The 15,752-nt window shown below is 40.1% G+C and overlaps 1 protein-coding gene across 8 annotated transcripts in view; it reads right to left on the bottom strand.

Annotated features, from left to right (window-relative positions):
- Positions 1-15,752, bottom strand: part of CA10 (carbonic anhydrase 10 (inactive)) — a 185,712-nt gene that overhangs the window by 91,308 nt on the left and 78,652 nt on the right. For 5 of the 8 annotated variants that reach the window (XM_085556756.1, XM_085556759.1, XM_085556755.1 and 2 more), the window contains one exon: positions 14,230-14,372. The exons of 2 other annotated variants lie outside the window; for them this stretch is intronic. In XM_085556756.1, coding sequence (XP_085412882.1) covers positions 14,230-14,372 — 143 coding nt within the window. Of the gene's footprint in view, positions 1-8,994; positions 9,905-14,229; positions 14,373-15,752 lie in introns of those variants that run through there. One more of the 8 variants, XM_085556760.1, reaches the window with a different exon arrangement.

Here is a 15,752-nt window from a genome sequence, read left to right as displayed (position 1 = left end):
ATGCAAAATGTGAAATATTCTTTCATTAGACTGTAAATTTTCTTCCATTGACATCTATCAGAATACAGCTGGAGAGCAGGACTGAGAGCACTGCTCAGCTCGTGAGTGAAGCAGATGTGCTAAGCCTAGCAGGCTGCAAGCCTTGCAAGTCAAGGCAGAGCCCTGAAGGAGGAAGCAAGAGGTAACTGTGTGTGTGGTATGTTTTGGTTTTGGGAAATCATGCAGGACTGTAAGTGCCTGTGCGAGTCTGTGCAAAGCTATGATTAAGCAATGTTGCCATTAGACATAAATTGTTGGAGTCCAGGACATCCCTCTGGCTGTCTCAGAGACCTGGCAGGGGTCTCAGAGACCCTGGCATGAAGTCAAAAACATCTTTGGCTTCGATTTTAGCCTGTGCAAAAAGCTGCCAACTTTGTGTGAGGAATTTCAAGTCACAAGGGTTTGAGTAGTGTGATATTTGAACTAACACAGAGTAGAAAAGCAGAATTTGGGGATTTTTAGAATGAGATTCAAGGGGGTACAAGATGGAGGAATTTGGATGTGCCCTAGCTTTCTTTCCTTTCTTGTCCTCCATGTCTTGGTGAGATGGTGGCACTTTTCTATTGGTTTGGGATGGGGACACACTGTCCAAACATATGTGTTGGATATTGGTGCATTGTTCTAAACACAATATCCATAACTTTTATATAAAAGGTACACACCACCCCAGAGGGCACAGCAGAATGTTATGGCCTCCTTGCTAGCCAGAGCTCAACAGGTCAGAGAAAGAATGTTTAACCAAGAAGAAATAAACAACCTTGAAAACTTGACTTCACGCATTCCAGACCTCTTCAACGTTCTGGCTATGGGAACAAGGACTCACACAATCTCAAAGACTCCTTTTGATCTCTTGGGATCACCCTGACCTAGTAACCCTGAGAGAAATCGGCAATAAATGTTGTTTAGTGCTATTTTTAGCTATAACTGAAAAGGTACATATACTGAGCTTTGTAATCAATAAATCAGCTCCATGCATGCAAACCGTGGAGTCCTCATTTCTATCAGTTGCCATCAGACATCCACAGAAAATTACAGTCTTCTGTGTGGGTTATTGGCCTGTGACATATTTATCTGCCATGCAATTTGTGTCAGCAGGTAACTGAAGTCTGACTCACACTAATAGTCATAGTGGTATCTACTACTATCACTGCCAGAAAATTGGGGCTGGAAAATAATAAATGCAGCTTTATTCACTGCATTTGATAGGAAGACCCACAAAAATCTGCACAAATTTATCAAATTTTGCTCCATTGGAATAAAAAGTCTCATGCTTTTTTAAAGAAAATACTCTTGAAGATCACAAAGTTTGGTAAATTATAATTGCTAAAAAAGGCTGTCTGGTTTTAGATAGCTCATCATTACCAAAGCAGTGCTATTTGTGGAACAGAGATCCCCTGGCACTACAAATGTTGTAACTCATAATACTTGTCCCCTAACCTCTTCCTTGAAGTGGCTGCATGTTCTAGCCTCAGACATTCTTGTTAGGAAAACTCTGTGAAGTGCTGGGGCAAGTGGAGGTGATGACACCATTGAATAGAAAAAAACCTAACCAAAACAAAATAAAAACAAAGCAAATAAATTAAATTATGAAATGGACAATGGAAGTAGTAGCAAGAGGGGAAAAATAAGCTGGGAATGAAGGGGGATTCTTGTGGGGCTGGAGAGGAGGAAAGGACTGTAATCAAGAACCTCCACAGTAATTTGAAAAAAGACATTTTGCTGTTTTTATCCCAAGCAATTACTCAGGAACCATCTCCTGTTAAACCATATGTGAGACAAAGAAAGCCACCCAAAGCATTAACAATGAGAAGCAAAGATCTATTTGGTGGACAAAACCTCCCAGTGCTTGCAAGACAAGGCAGAAGCTTTTATTTAATGTTGTGGCTTGTTGAACACAGCTGATGCGTTGCTGTGCTTACAATAAATAGCTTTCGGGGTTTTCCAATGCCTCAGCTTTGCTTCAGTGTGTTTAACCACCTGCAAAAGCTGTTTATTGCCTTGTATACTTCCCTCATCATGACCATTATCCTTTAAGTATGAGGCTTTTGGCGAGACTAAGCAGGGCAGGCTGCAAGGCACCATCAAAGCTGTGTGCAAGCACAGATGAAATAAATCCATGTGAGGACTACAGACCATGGAAGTAGAAAATAAGAATAATAATGCAGTGCAATGATTTCACAAGCACTCTGCTGATTGTTTAAAATGCACCCTTGTTTACTGAGAGCCACTCTACAACCCCATCTGCAACTGCCAAAGGAAGATGTATGCATTCCAAGTAAAATTATTAGGGATCGTGAGAGACAAAGACAGAAAGGCTCCAAAAGAGCATTTGTGTGTATTTTACTTCAAAAGGCTTTAGCTAAGGTGCTTTAAAACAGCTGCAAACATAAAAGAGCAGAACACTAAGGAAGTATTTAAATGAGAAAATTTGATATTACAGAGAGCACTTTCTTTGGCAACAGAGAAGCACTACCTGCACTTGCAAGGAGCCTTTTCTAAACAGATACATACAAAGACCATGTCAAGGCTTTAAGATGGGGCATTCAATGCAAATCTTCTCATTCTGGAATTGCTGCTCCAATTCCCTTCTTGTTTGCAGCCAGTTTCTGTCTGTTCTAATTGGGAGCTGGTTCTCCTGCTCTCTACAGCAACATAATTCTTTTTCATAGCATTTGATGTGCAGAACTCCCATCTCTGTCTTCTCATGCTATTAAAAAATGATTGCAGTCAGCCTAACAGTAATATTTATAAAGTTTGTTGTAATAATTTGACATACTCAATATTTCATCCAGCACCAGCTGGTTTATTCTCCCATTACATCCACCAGATGCTGTAATATTGTTCATAATTTCTGTGTGGAATGTTCAGTCAAAGGCTGCTGCATTTTCCCACACCAGCACAGCTCTCTGTCTCCAGCAATCACCTCCACAGAAGTATCAAACCTTCTGAAGATAACAGATGGTATCTCCCAGAGGCAGGAAGAAAAGTTCAAGTTTTTCACTCCTCCCAGTAGTTCCTCCTTTTAGGAATCTCTTCAGTTCACTGCACATCCCTTTGCTTGTGATTATTTATGCAGGTTACAGTGAGGCATTAAAAAAGGACCAACATTACTAGACAAAGGATTTTAGATGTTGAAACAATATGTAGTTTTATAGCTAAAGGGATCTCAGGAAAAGACAAGTCTAAGTGGAGGAGACGAGCAAAATCCGTTAGTCAAAATAAAACATAATCCTTTAAATTACAAAATCAGCGCAGAACTAACTGAGAAAAGATACTGCAAAATACCTCATTATTAACAGCATTATCAGACATCTGGGAATGCAACAGGTTTTCACCCAAAGAATGTTGGAGATGCAAGTGAAACACTTCCTGACTTGTGATGATTTCTGGGTTCTGACCTAGTACCTTTGTTGAGGGTTAGATTTTTCCTTTTGCTTCTTTCTCTCATGGAATTTTCGTCCCATATATAAAATATGTTCTGTTGGTGAGAAATATTCTTGTAAGTTTTTAAGCACACAAGCCAGAGTCGAGAGATTGCTTCACGGTATGTTGAAAACACCGCTGGCAAGAGGGAGGAGGAGCTCATTTGCAAAAGAATGAATGTAGCTGGAGAGGGGCTGTTCTCCAAGGTGATCCAAGGAACTCCCAAGTGATGAATAATCGATAAATATCTAAGATTGAGACAGCTGGAGTTGTTGGAAGGATATATCTCAATGCCGAGTTCCAGTAACTCAATCATGGACATACATCGCTCCCGGACACAGTTTTGTTCAGCTCAACGTGGAGAAAAAAAACTACATGAATATGTGGGACTCTGAAATGAAAAAAATGAACTCTTCCTCAGGCAGAACAGACTGTATAAGAACTGCTTGGACGGGACAGTTGGTGTGAACATAGCAGACCCTACGCTGTAGAGGTCAGATCTGTGTCTCACCCAGGCTCGGCTCTGTCCTTTTGATTGTGGCTGTCTTAGACCGAATCTTGATCGCTGAATAAAAATTTATTTTTATTAATTAATAATTTGGCTTGGTCAATTTTACCTATAACAATATACATATACATATAACTGTTACTTCTTTTCCCATATCTTTGCCTGAAAGCACCATAATTTTGGAGTTACAGTAATTTGGAGGGAACATTTTCTATTCCCAGGGAGGTTTCTGCCTTCCTTGGCAGACACCTATCTTTCAAACCAAGACAATCTTGTAGAGATTTTCATTAGTACGGCCTTCAGTGAGCAAACATATTTTGGAGTTTGTGAGGAAAATATTCCTAAATATGTTTCTGATATTATATTTTTGGCTTATTTTGTAGGGGATGAGGGGTAACTATCAGCAGTCCAGGCAGCCATACACACACCATGATAGTCAATGAGAATTAAGGATTGGTCCTTTCATAAGGATATTATCCATTTACTTGCAGAGGTGAGCATGCATCATGAAAATGGCTTCAGACTTCTCTCTGCTAAATAATTTTGCCTCTTTCCTTGCTCTGTTTTGGGAGATTAGGAAAAGGAGCTGATGAAGCAGCTGGACACATATAAACATCTTGGTGATATTTACACTGATATTCTAAGGGGAACTGAGCAAACCTTCAACTTCAAAGAGCATTTAAAGAACAAGACATTGGAAAAATACCAGTCCATACAAATATCCCCCTGTTTGGGCAGAAGTTTCCCCCAAGCCATGGACACCAATGCAGAGATGGCCACTGTGGCTGGCTGAGCTCCACAGCAGCTGTGCAGTGACAGCTCAGACACCCTGTTTTCGTAATTCACTGATTCCTCTGCTGGTTCTCTGAGCTGGCTTTGGTACTTCTGAGCAGATTCCCTTGTGCCTTGACCAACGAGCTGGGGAGGATTTTGGCTGTGCCCTTGCTCAGGTTGAGTCCCACAGACCTTACAGTGTCCTTGCACTGCAGTTTGAATGGATTTCAGAAGGCTTTGTGCTGCTTTTCCTCCCTGACTGACATTTATCACAACTGTAAGGAAATAGCAGACCAACAAGCAAATGCTGCAGGATCTTCTAAAGCAAGAAGGAAAACTCCTTAGGGTGAGAGACTCTGTAAGGTTTTTATCCAAGCAATGTAATATTTTTATTAATTTATTAACTTCATTTTGTTTATGAGGATGAGTCCTCAGTGCTCCCTGGAAGGTATTGAAAATTATGCATTTCTGCTTGAGAAAACAGCAGCCAAACACTGTTGATAGGTGGCAATCTGCAGGATATGCAATTTCTTCCTTTAATATACATCTAACTGTGAAATTCCCTGTTTATAACTTAATTCCTTAGCTCCTGCCTTCACAGACACTGCTTTTACTAAGTGCCTATGATGAAATATACTGCAAATAATTCACTATAATAGTAACTGCTTTGGGAAAAGTTTCCTCTTTTCCCCACACTAACTCCATTATCTCCCGGCCAGTTTCATCCAGCTTTGACAAAGAAGAAATATCAGTATTTTGTGAAAATTGGCTGGAAGAAAAGAGCAAACTTTGTGCTGAGGACCAGGCAGGTAAAACTCCATAATACAGATTAGTACAGAGCTCCTGTCAGCAGCAGGCAACTGGGCAGTAGCAGGAGCATCCACTGGCACAAAGAACTTGGAAATAGCCACAGCATCTTCTGCCTTTGTCTTTTAATGAAGGGATCTGTGGAGTAGTGGAGAAGTGATTATGAGAGACAGGCTGAAATGAAAGCAGCTAAAATGAGATTCTGTAGAATACCATGCTACATTATTTCTTGTGCTTATGGAACGCTTTGTGTTAGCAGAAGATTTGCCACAAAAAGGCCTCTCAAAAATCAAACAAGACACAAAAAATCACATTAATCACATGATGCTAGTTCAAAGACTTGGGAGATTAGGTTGAGACAAATGGGTAAGTAGATGGCACAAAACTTTGCATGATAAGAGGAATATTCTGTCCAAAACTGGCATATATCCCTGTGCTTCCAAACAATATTCTTCTGTAAATATACATCTATAATAGAAATGTGGTGTAAGCTGTGAAAAATCTGGATGAAACATCCATCTGGTCATGGGTAGCCTCTGGTTTACTTTTACTGAGAAGGTTTCTAATAGGCAAGACAAAGTGCCAAAGTTTTAAGTCTGGAGTTGAGATTTAGAGGCACGGATTTCCTGTTGTGGCTGATGAATCCAAGGATCTCCAATATCACTGCCTTCTGTCCATGCCAAATCTCTCTTGGCAGGGAGGTCCTGAGGGCAGAATTTCTGTCTCCAGCATTCAATATATCCCTGGGGAACATCAAACCAGGAGGGCTCTTTAACAGTGTTTCTGTGCTTCTCATTGAGCAATACCCAGTAAATAGCCCTGTATCTGTCCAACAGTGATTTACATCCCAATCCGTCTTCATGCTACAAAAAACAGCAGCTCTGTGGTTTTTTAGTACCATCTCTTCTTTCAGGAAGAGATCACAAATGTATATCTGCATCACTTCAGTCACTCAAAAGTAGCTATTAATGTAGATCACATAAATAATATGCTTTACCAAAGTAACCACACTAATAGAGTTATTTGGAAGGGCTGTGACAATATTGTAAGTATATTTGCATGATTAAAAATAATTCATATTTTAGACCTTTTTTTCCCCCTCAGAGGCTTCTTTGCTCAGTAATTTGAACACTGTTTTTGGTAGAGGTCTTAACTAGTCCTGTATGATACAGGACTAGAGGAAATGCATAGATAAAGCTAAACACTTAGTGAAGGCAAAGGAACTTCAAAGGAGTTTCTAAGTGCCACATCAGCACAGCTGTGCTGCCATTGGCATAGCCCTGGAAGATGCTGTGATTTAAAGTCATGTCTGTGACAGGTTTCTCTGCACTCTTTACAGAGTGGCAGGGAAAGGGGGACTGCAGAAATGTTGAGTGCACAGGTTTAATATCATCAGCAGCAAATTACAGTGTTGATATGTTGCCTCCAGCTGCTAGCTGGGACACAGAAGAAAGGATAAAAGAATAAAGGCTAAAGCCATTCCTTTTTTCTTTTTAATAATTTCTTTTTAAACATCTTCTGAGAGCAAAGAGATTTGTTCTTATTAACCCTTGCCCACTCTTCTCCTTCCCCTTCCTCCCCATCCCAGTGTATACCCCACATGCATCTCTGTGGCAGTGTGACATGACTGTGTTCTGTGGAACATCCTCTGCTGCTGAACAGCCTGCCTGACACAGCTGGCACTGAGTTTTTACAATGAATAAGAATGCAGTACATGCTCTTCTTCTATGCAAGCTTACAAGAGAAAATGTTTATTTTCCTCATCTTCTTCACATTTTCCAGTTCAAACTGCCCAGTGATTTTTAGCAGTCAAGTTAAACTTTATTTTCTTATTTTCCCAGCTTAAAAGCTAAAATGTCCATTGTCAGACCTACCCTGGTAGTTTGGGTCTGGTTGTTGTTCAGGGATACAAGAATGACTTGATAAAAAAATACCTTGCTGTAGGTAAAAGTGCTCAGTACTAATTGATTCTGTTGGAAATCACATAACACATACAAAGAGTTACTGATTCAAACACTTATTAAGTGACACAGCTACCACAAACCAACAGCACCACTATGAGCTCTGAGTTTCTGTCACTTTCTGTACAGGAACAACACATACCAATAAAAAAGGGTACATGCAAAAGGATTATTTAATCTTTCCATTTTCCTATAAACCCCTGTAATCCACACTGTCCCTTATAGTAAGAACAATTTTATACCTCAAATTTATGTGCATTTTCCTCCTCTGCTGCAGAATCAACTAGTGATGTTTTCTCTCAGCTTGTTGGATGGCATGCAGCTTAAATGCTCCCACTCCTCCACCCTCTAGATCCCATGCCAATCCACAGACTTGTTTTTTGATTATTAAATAGAGTTCATTGATGACAATTTTTCAGTTTTTCCCCTTAAGCTCCTTTCTAGCATCTAATCCTATAATACATAGTTTAATTCTTCCATCGATAAGCAAACTGTGCCTGCTTCAGCTTTCAACCATCACAGATTAACACTTCTGGGATGAGAAACATTGAACTTGCACTTCTCTCCAGCATCAAACACTGCTCAGAACTGGGGATGGCATTGGTGTCATTTATCTCACAGCAGAACTGACATACGTCTTTCACACAGTACCCACTGCAGCTGCAAGGCAGAAATACCTGCTGAATAACTGGAGATTTCTTCATTTAACCATTTTGGATGAAAGTCAGGAAAAAAATTTAAAAAATAACTTTTTCCCTCACTTCCTTAATGGCTAGGTTCAGTTTGTCAGGAGCTGAGGCCTTGACAGCTCCCCCTTCCCAGCTGCATCTTTGGAAAGCTGCATCAGCACCTTGCTGCCACAAACAGCCTCAGGCAGAGTGTGGCACCTGCCAGATGGGCAGCAGACACCCTACACACATTCTGAAGTCCCCACTCACGTCCTAACCCACACTTACAGAATTCCAGAGTCATTTCAGACACAGGGGATGGCAGCCACTAGTAACCTGAGTAGCAATGTAGCTACTAAAATGCTGAACGTCCTTCCTAAAGGATGGACTGACCAAAATTAACAATTGCTTTCTGAGAAGAAAAATAAATCTCTGCTATACAGAAATTGTAGCCTTTTGCCATTAAACTGCAAACACAGAGGTCAGGATTTACCAGGAGGAGAGGGACATGGATTCTTATTAATTCTGTTTAGCATGGCAAGGCTTTTAGCTCATGAACTGGTGGCAGCTGAACAACAACCTTGGACATGCCTGCACCTTCCCCAGATATCCTGACCTTGGTAATAGGATTCAAATTCTGAGTACAAAATGACATGGAACATCCGAATCCATTAGAGTGGGTGCTCAGTTAACAATATTTCATTGATGTTGTGCCAAAAATATACACTTTAAATAACACATTATTATATATTTTTACATTTCAATATGTCATACATCTATTAATGTTTGTAAAAAGAAAAAAAGCAAAGAATCATCATTTTTGAGTCTAGGATATATTTTTTAACAGTGCTGAAATACAAAATTATATTTCATTTAAAGCATATGGTGTGAGGAGACTTGCACACTTTTACTATAACAGCAGGATCACTGTGAGAGAAAAAAATCTTTTGCATGCCAGTGACTATAACCCCAAGTAGAGAATAATGTACACACACAAGAGATATGTTACTTCTACTTCTGCAAGGCTTGAAATATGTATCTAGGTTTATAAATAGACCTAAGTGCAGGATGAAATAAATCGAAATAAGATACTATCAATGCAGAAAATAGGAAAGGGGCATTAAGAACAATGTGGGCAAATTTGAAAAGTCTTTTGAATATATCAAACTGTAGCTGGAGGCCAGCTGCTGATCCAGTTTGTTTTTTTTTTTCCTAAGTCTCACCATCAAGGACTGAAAACTGGAAAGCAACTTATTGAAACAAACATGAGGAAGGAGGAAGGATGGACAAAGCCTTTGGCTGGGATCTGTTAGCCCAGCTTCAATGACATCTTTACCCTTCGGATGGATCTGCTGCCCAATGTCCAGAAAAGCAGATCCTGTTGATGTTTCTGATTGCATCCAGTGAGTGCATTTCCCAGGACAGCACAGCCACCTTTGAAAGGACACCATGGTCTGCTCTGAAGCACTGCACAGCTGCAGCTGACAGTAACATGGTTGGAGAGGTGCTCCTGCCAAACTGAGACCACATCCCCTGCTCACAGCAGAGTCCAGTGTGTTCATGGAGTGAATCGTTCTCCAGCTCCAGGATCTTCCAGGAAATTTCCCATGGCAGACAAGTGAGCTTGTTTTATGGCACCAGACAAGATTAAATGTCAAGCAGAGTAATGAAGAAGCTGCAGAAGTATATTCCTGTGCCTGTTCAGGACTCATTTCATGGGTGATCTGTGTCAGAGACAACCAGAAACTGAGAACACACCAAAATGCCCATCTGAGACCTCACATATTCCAAACTGATGCAATCTCATGGACAACTGAAGCAGTAAGGAAAGAAAGGTCCCGATATAGATTAGGTTGCAGACCCTGAACTTGTTTTCCACTGTGCACAATCTACTAACAGCAAAGTCTGCAGTCTACTTCTGAAAAAAACAGCATTTTTTTTCCATTATGAGGGTGAATAAACAAGTTACTTTAACCTGCTGGTTCCACTGCAAGTTTACTTACTAACACATCTCAGAACATGCAGAGCTGTAGAAACATTAGAAATAGTAAACAATCATTTAAGCAGCAGTACTATGTTTCATTTATTATTCATTAAAGTTTTTGATGTTTGCGTCAGACTTTTGACTTTCCAAAGCTACTCTTCATCAAAAATCATTATTAAGACCTCTCAAAGTTTATCACAAATCAGTTTACAGATGACATTGATATCTTATTGCTATCCATTCCTCCTGGACCATTTCTAACATTTCATATTTTATATTCCTGCAGTGCTGAAATATGGTTCATACCAGTATCTGTCCTTTTAGTAATCACCAAAGCAAAGCTTGGCAGTTGTCATATATTGCACTCTTGAGAAAAATGCTAGTAATACCCTGAATTGATTGAACAGCATGGAATCAGAACTAACTGGCAGAGAAACCATTTAACTGATTTCAATCCATAAATCTCTTTTCTCCTAGCATGTTTTAGTTTAGAAGCTGCTGAATGTAGCTATTATTTTGTGATGCAGAGAATGAACCAATTATTTATATGGATATTAATTTAAGTAATACATTATTGTATTCATTAATGCCCCATATCAGCAGGCAGATGTGTGGATCTTGCTGATTAGCTTCCATTTATGCACACTGAGCTATAGAATAACAGTCCTTGGCCAGCAGACATCAATTCCTTTTATTTCCCCAGGGGTCAACATCAGGTATAATGTCCTGGCTTGCCTTAAAAATAAAGTGGTTTTAAACATAACTGTACCTGCTTTAGGTAACAATTTCAGTCCTTGAGTGTGACCTAAAATAACTCATAAGACATAAGGGCACTGATGTGGCAAGGTTTAATTACTTGTCAGGGATGCACTTGCTGTCTAAAGCAAATGCTGCTTCTCAACATGTTCTTAGGAGAAAAAAGGAAAAAAAGTATGGCCAAGAAGTCTAGCTGAGTATTAAAGAATTTTAGAAATGGGGCTTTTGAAATTAAGCCCACAGAGAACCAGGAGACCAAAGTCAGATGGGCTACAGAAAGGCAAGAGACAAAACTGGTGGGACCAAAGGCAGAGCTCTTGCAGAGGTGAAGAGAGGAACGATTCCCAGGAAAGGACCAGGTCAGCGGGAAGGTTGGTGTTTGTTCATCCACCACAATCACCCATGACAGGCTGGAAATCCCTGCTTTGAAGACTGAACCCCAAAGTTCTTCCTGCCTAAATGTAAGATATTCTATTGTCCTGATTGCTTTGGTGCTTAAGTGAATCCAAGGCAAAAGGTAAAAGGGTGCCATTCTTTGTGACATGGAGAAGTGTGATTTACAAGCAAGTAAGTGTTGCCATTGTTTATCAGAAAGGGCTGTTTATCTGAAGTGGGCTGTTTGCTAAATTCATTAAAATGGATAACTAAGAGACCAAGCTGGTCTGAGAGAGAACTGGGGAATCTCCTCAAAAGCAGCATTTCTTCTTCTGCATGTAAACTCATTAAATATCTTGTGCTGAGGTTCTGGATCTTGAAATCCAAGTATCTGAATCAATGACACTCAAGACTTCAGGACCTGCAAATTGTTCTCAGGAAATGGAGAATCACACATACAGAATAAGAGCACAACTCAGAATGACATCTGATGATGCTTGAATTGTAAATGTGTGACCTGATACTGCCCTGAAATTGTGTGACAGCACAAAAAGCAACACATCACTGTTCACTGCAACCTTATTGCAAAAAAACTAGATCAAAGAGGTATAAATATTTGGCAAATAGCACTGTCATCCCCTGAATGGAATGGGAAGAATTTTCTTCTCAGCCTGAGACCAGAAGTAACCATTAAGTTGCCTGCTGTGTGATGGGCCACACACTGGGCTTTTCTCCCCTTGTAGGAAAACAGTGATGTTGTCCTTCATATTCTCCTATCAGATCATTTATTCTCTTAAGGAGAAAGAAAAATATTGCTTTATTTCCAAGCAGTCTGAAAAATAGTAGGAAAGTCTCAATCTGGTTTACTAAAAGGCTTTCACTACTAACACTGAAATAAAATAATCTAAAGGAACTAGAAAGAGATGTGCTTAAATGGAAACTTCAGACACAAATTCTGTAGTGGAATGGAACAGTTTTGGTCCGCCAAGGTGAGAAAGGAGAACTAAACAGGTTCTGTTTACTAAACTAAACAGGTAACTGGTTTACAGAAATTAAGCAATGCTCCCCACTAAAAATAAAGCCCAGGGGAAAGGAGTGGCAAGGAGTGAAAGGGGTAAGAGGAGGTATTAAGTCAGTGATCATAGATTGGTCTTGGATTCTGTTCCTGTGTGTGAGCCACTTCTGTTCCTCATAAGTTAATTTCCAAAGTGAAGCACACAAAGGAGATATCTTGCTTTCAAAATGAAATAAAAATTTTTTAAACTCAGATAAAACTGAACTTCTATACTAATAGCAAAAAAATTTGTTAAGAATTTGAAGTTATTGCTCCAAGAACAACTGAACTATTTCCTTCCATCTTGCTCTCTCTTAGAGCTTGAGTGTGCTCCCAGCCCCTTTTCCAAAAGAGGTTTATAATTGTGACTGTCTGCAAGTAGCTGTCTCTCTTGTTCACTGTGCATGTAAGAGAGCTTATTATAACTTTGATTTGAAACCACATAAAATCCCTTTTTTATTTATTCATTATTTTTCTTAGGATCAGTTCTATAAAACCCTTTCATATACACCATAATCACAGCTAAAGCTTGTCCAAGAAATTCCCTGGCTGCCACAGCAATTGGTTGTGAGTGTTGAGAGCTGAAGTGTTTCAGCCCATATTAAACATAGCTCTGTTTTTAACATACAAAAAACATTACTGAGGAAGTGAACACAAATATACTACCTGCCAAATCAAATCCTCAGTGAAGCCTTAGCTATGAACAAAGAATTTTTATTAAGGCATCAAAATTGCAATCTTTTTTCTCAGAGGAGAATTTTGATTTAAACATTTTGAAAGTCTCTCTAAGACAAATCACATCAAGAACAAATCATGTTCTTGTAATATGATAGAAGGTCATCAGCAGAAGTATTTGCAAGCATGGTAAGAACCTCATAATTGACACAGCATCTTCCAGTCTGTCAGTGCCTCCAAATTTTATCAATAATCAGACATTCGCTTTACTCTGGGCTGGTACAAAAACCCAGCTGAATTCTTAGAACTGCTGAAGACATTGAATATTCTGAACCTCCTGCATTTGACTCACTGACAACTTCTACATTCTTGAATTTCATGTTTTGTCATTCTGTAACTTATAAATAACAGGAAATGTGTAAGCCTTTATGTATATAGCAGAACCATCAAAACTCTGAGTTTTGGTTTTTTAGCTTTTTTTTTTTAATCAAAACAAAAAACTTCCACGCATTTCCATTTAAAAAGCAAAACGTAAATATTGCCCTAAAATTTGGGCCAGAGTTTGAACCATTGCTGTCCCCCAATACCAACACCACCATTTCAGCATTTCTGTGATAAAGGCCACATCAATTCCAATGGATTTGCACATGTGCCACCAGAATCTCCATGGGAAGTACAGAGCAAATTGCTAGAATATCACGCTGTTTCCAGTGGACATCTCATTTGTCATGACAAGGGAAGATAAATATTTTTCAAATAACCTTTTGTTGGAGTCTCTGCTTGCTCTGATACTATAATTCACACTGCCTTTTCACCTGCATTGGTTTGTAACACAGGTTGGGTAAGAGACAACTGCCTGCATGGAACAAGCAATAAATACTTTAAAATACCCTTTTAAGCACCCCAACATAAGAAAAACAACACAAAACCATTATAAACTAATGACTATTGTCAAGAGTGCTAGAAGGTTCAAGATGCTTTATGTATAAAATAATTTCAGAATTGAAATATCAATCCTTCAGCTGGATAAACAGAATTGATTAGGTCAGTTATTTGAGGACTATCTTTAAAACACACTACATTGTTATTCTACATTGGAACTGACAGATAAAAGCAAATGCTTTAGAAAAATAAAATGTAGCATTTTTTTTTTTTTTAATCTACTAACTCAATTTGTTTTATACACCAGAACAGAGACCACCTACCTTTCTTCCCCCTGTGTTTAGGCGAAGAGGAGTTAGGAAGGGATCAAAAATCATATGGCTGGTTTCAATATTGACAGGTGACTGTCTTTTCCCAACAGAGCAAAGATTCCAAGCTGAGTTCACCAAACCCCAAAAGGAGGGCACTGCAAAATATAAGAAAGTGCAAATTTAATGGAAGTCTGCAAAGACTGGAGCAGTACATGCCAGGCAGATGGCCAGGTAATTAAACTTGTCTGATTGTCTGCACACACCCGTGGAGATTGAGGTGGCTCCCATGACCATCAAGGGACACATACCCAACCTCATTCTCCTGGTGCTCTGTCCACAGCCACCCTTCTCTTTGGCCAAGGGGCAAATCATTGCCCAGGCCATTCCCATTCCAGTGGAAATCCCAGTAGATGACAAAGCACCTGGTGTTTACTGGGCAGAAGTGGTTGTTGAGGACAAACCCATTATCATCTCCACATGGAAGGGCTCCTTGACACAGGGAAAATGTGACAATCATACTCAAAGGATGTGGCCATCACATTGGGACTTGCAATCCGTGGCTGGCAAAATCCAAGGTGTAGGGGGAGTCACATTGGCAAAAATCTCTAAAAGCATTGTACAAATTGAGGGGCTGGACAGAAAATTGGCCAGTGTCCTTCTGTTTGTCACTGACTACAAAGCTCCCCCGACGGGGGAGAGACACCATGTCCCAGTGGGGGTCAAATTAGTTATTCCTGAGAACCCCAGGATTTTTAGAGGCGGACACTGGAGCGCCCTGCCCACAAGTTAACATGGCTGGAAGATACCCCAGTCTGGGTAAATCAGTGGCCACTCAGCAAGGAAAAGCTTCAGGTGCTCAAGGAGCTCATAGAAGAGCAATTGGCCAAAGGCAACACAGAAGAGACCACCAGCCCTTGGAATTCTGCAGTCTTTGTGATAAAAAAAGCCAGGGAAGGATAAGTGGCGGCTCCTCCATGACCTATTGAGGACATGGAGTCACTCCAACTAGGGATGCCCTAGCAATGCTTCCCCAAAAGTGACAATTGGCTGTCCTGGACACCAAGGACTGTTTCTTCCAAATTCCCCTACACCCAGAAGATGCCCCATGGTTTGCCTTCTCGGTTCCTACCATCAGTTGAGAAGCCCCAGTGAAGTACTACCACTGGAGAGCATTGCCTCAGGTCATGAAGGGCAGTTCCTTTACCTGCCAGTGGTACGTGGCTTCATTGCTGTCCCAGATGTGCACCCAAAAAAGGGAAGTTGCATGGACACAAGTGCCAGGAATTTGAAGGACTTTGTTTCCTGAACTTCAACCCAAAAACACTCAACATCCACGCAGCTCTCCGAGAAGGGAAAAGCTTGATTGGACAAGTAAATCCAAAGACTGGGTCAGAGGACTGTTCAAGGGGTGGGGACTCTTGGGGTGGTGGACTTCAATAGTTAAAACAATTCTGTTGTTTTTTTGTTGTTATTTTCCTAATTGTGTTAGCACTTGGAGTTCTATGATGCTTTATTTTAAAAGCCATCAATAGTTC

This window comes from Lonchura striata, chromosome 18 (assembly GCF_050655825.1).
Source record: "Lonchura striata isolate lonStrDom1 chromosome 18, ASM5065582v1, whole genome shotgun sequence".
Classification (NCBI taxonomy): domain Eukaryota; kingdom Metazoa; phylum Chordata; class Aves; order Passeriformes; family Estrildidae; genus Lonchura; species Lonchura striata.
The sequence above is the reverse complement of the archived record's forward strand: the minus strand, read 5'-3'. Positions and strand labels throughout refer to the sequence as shown.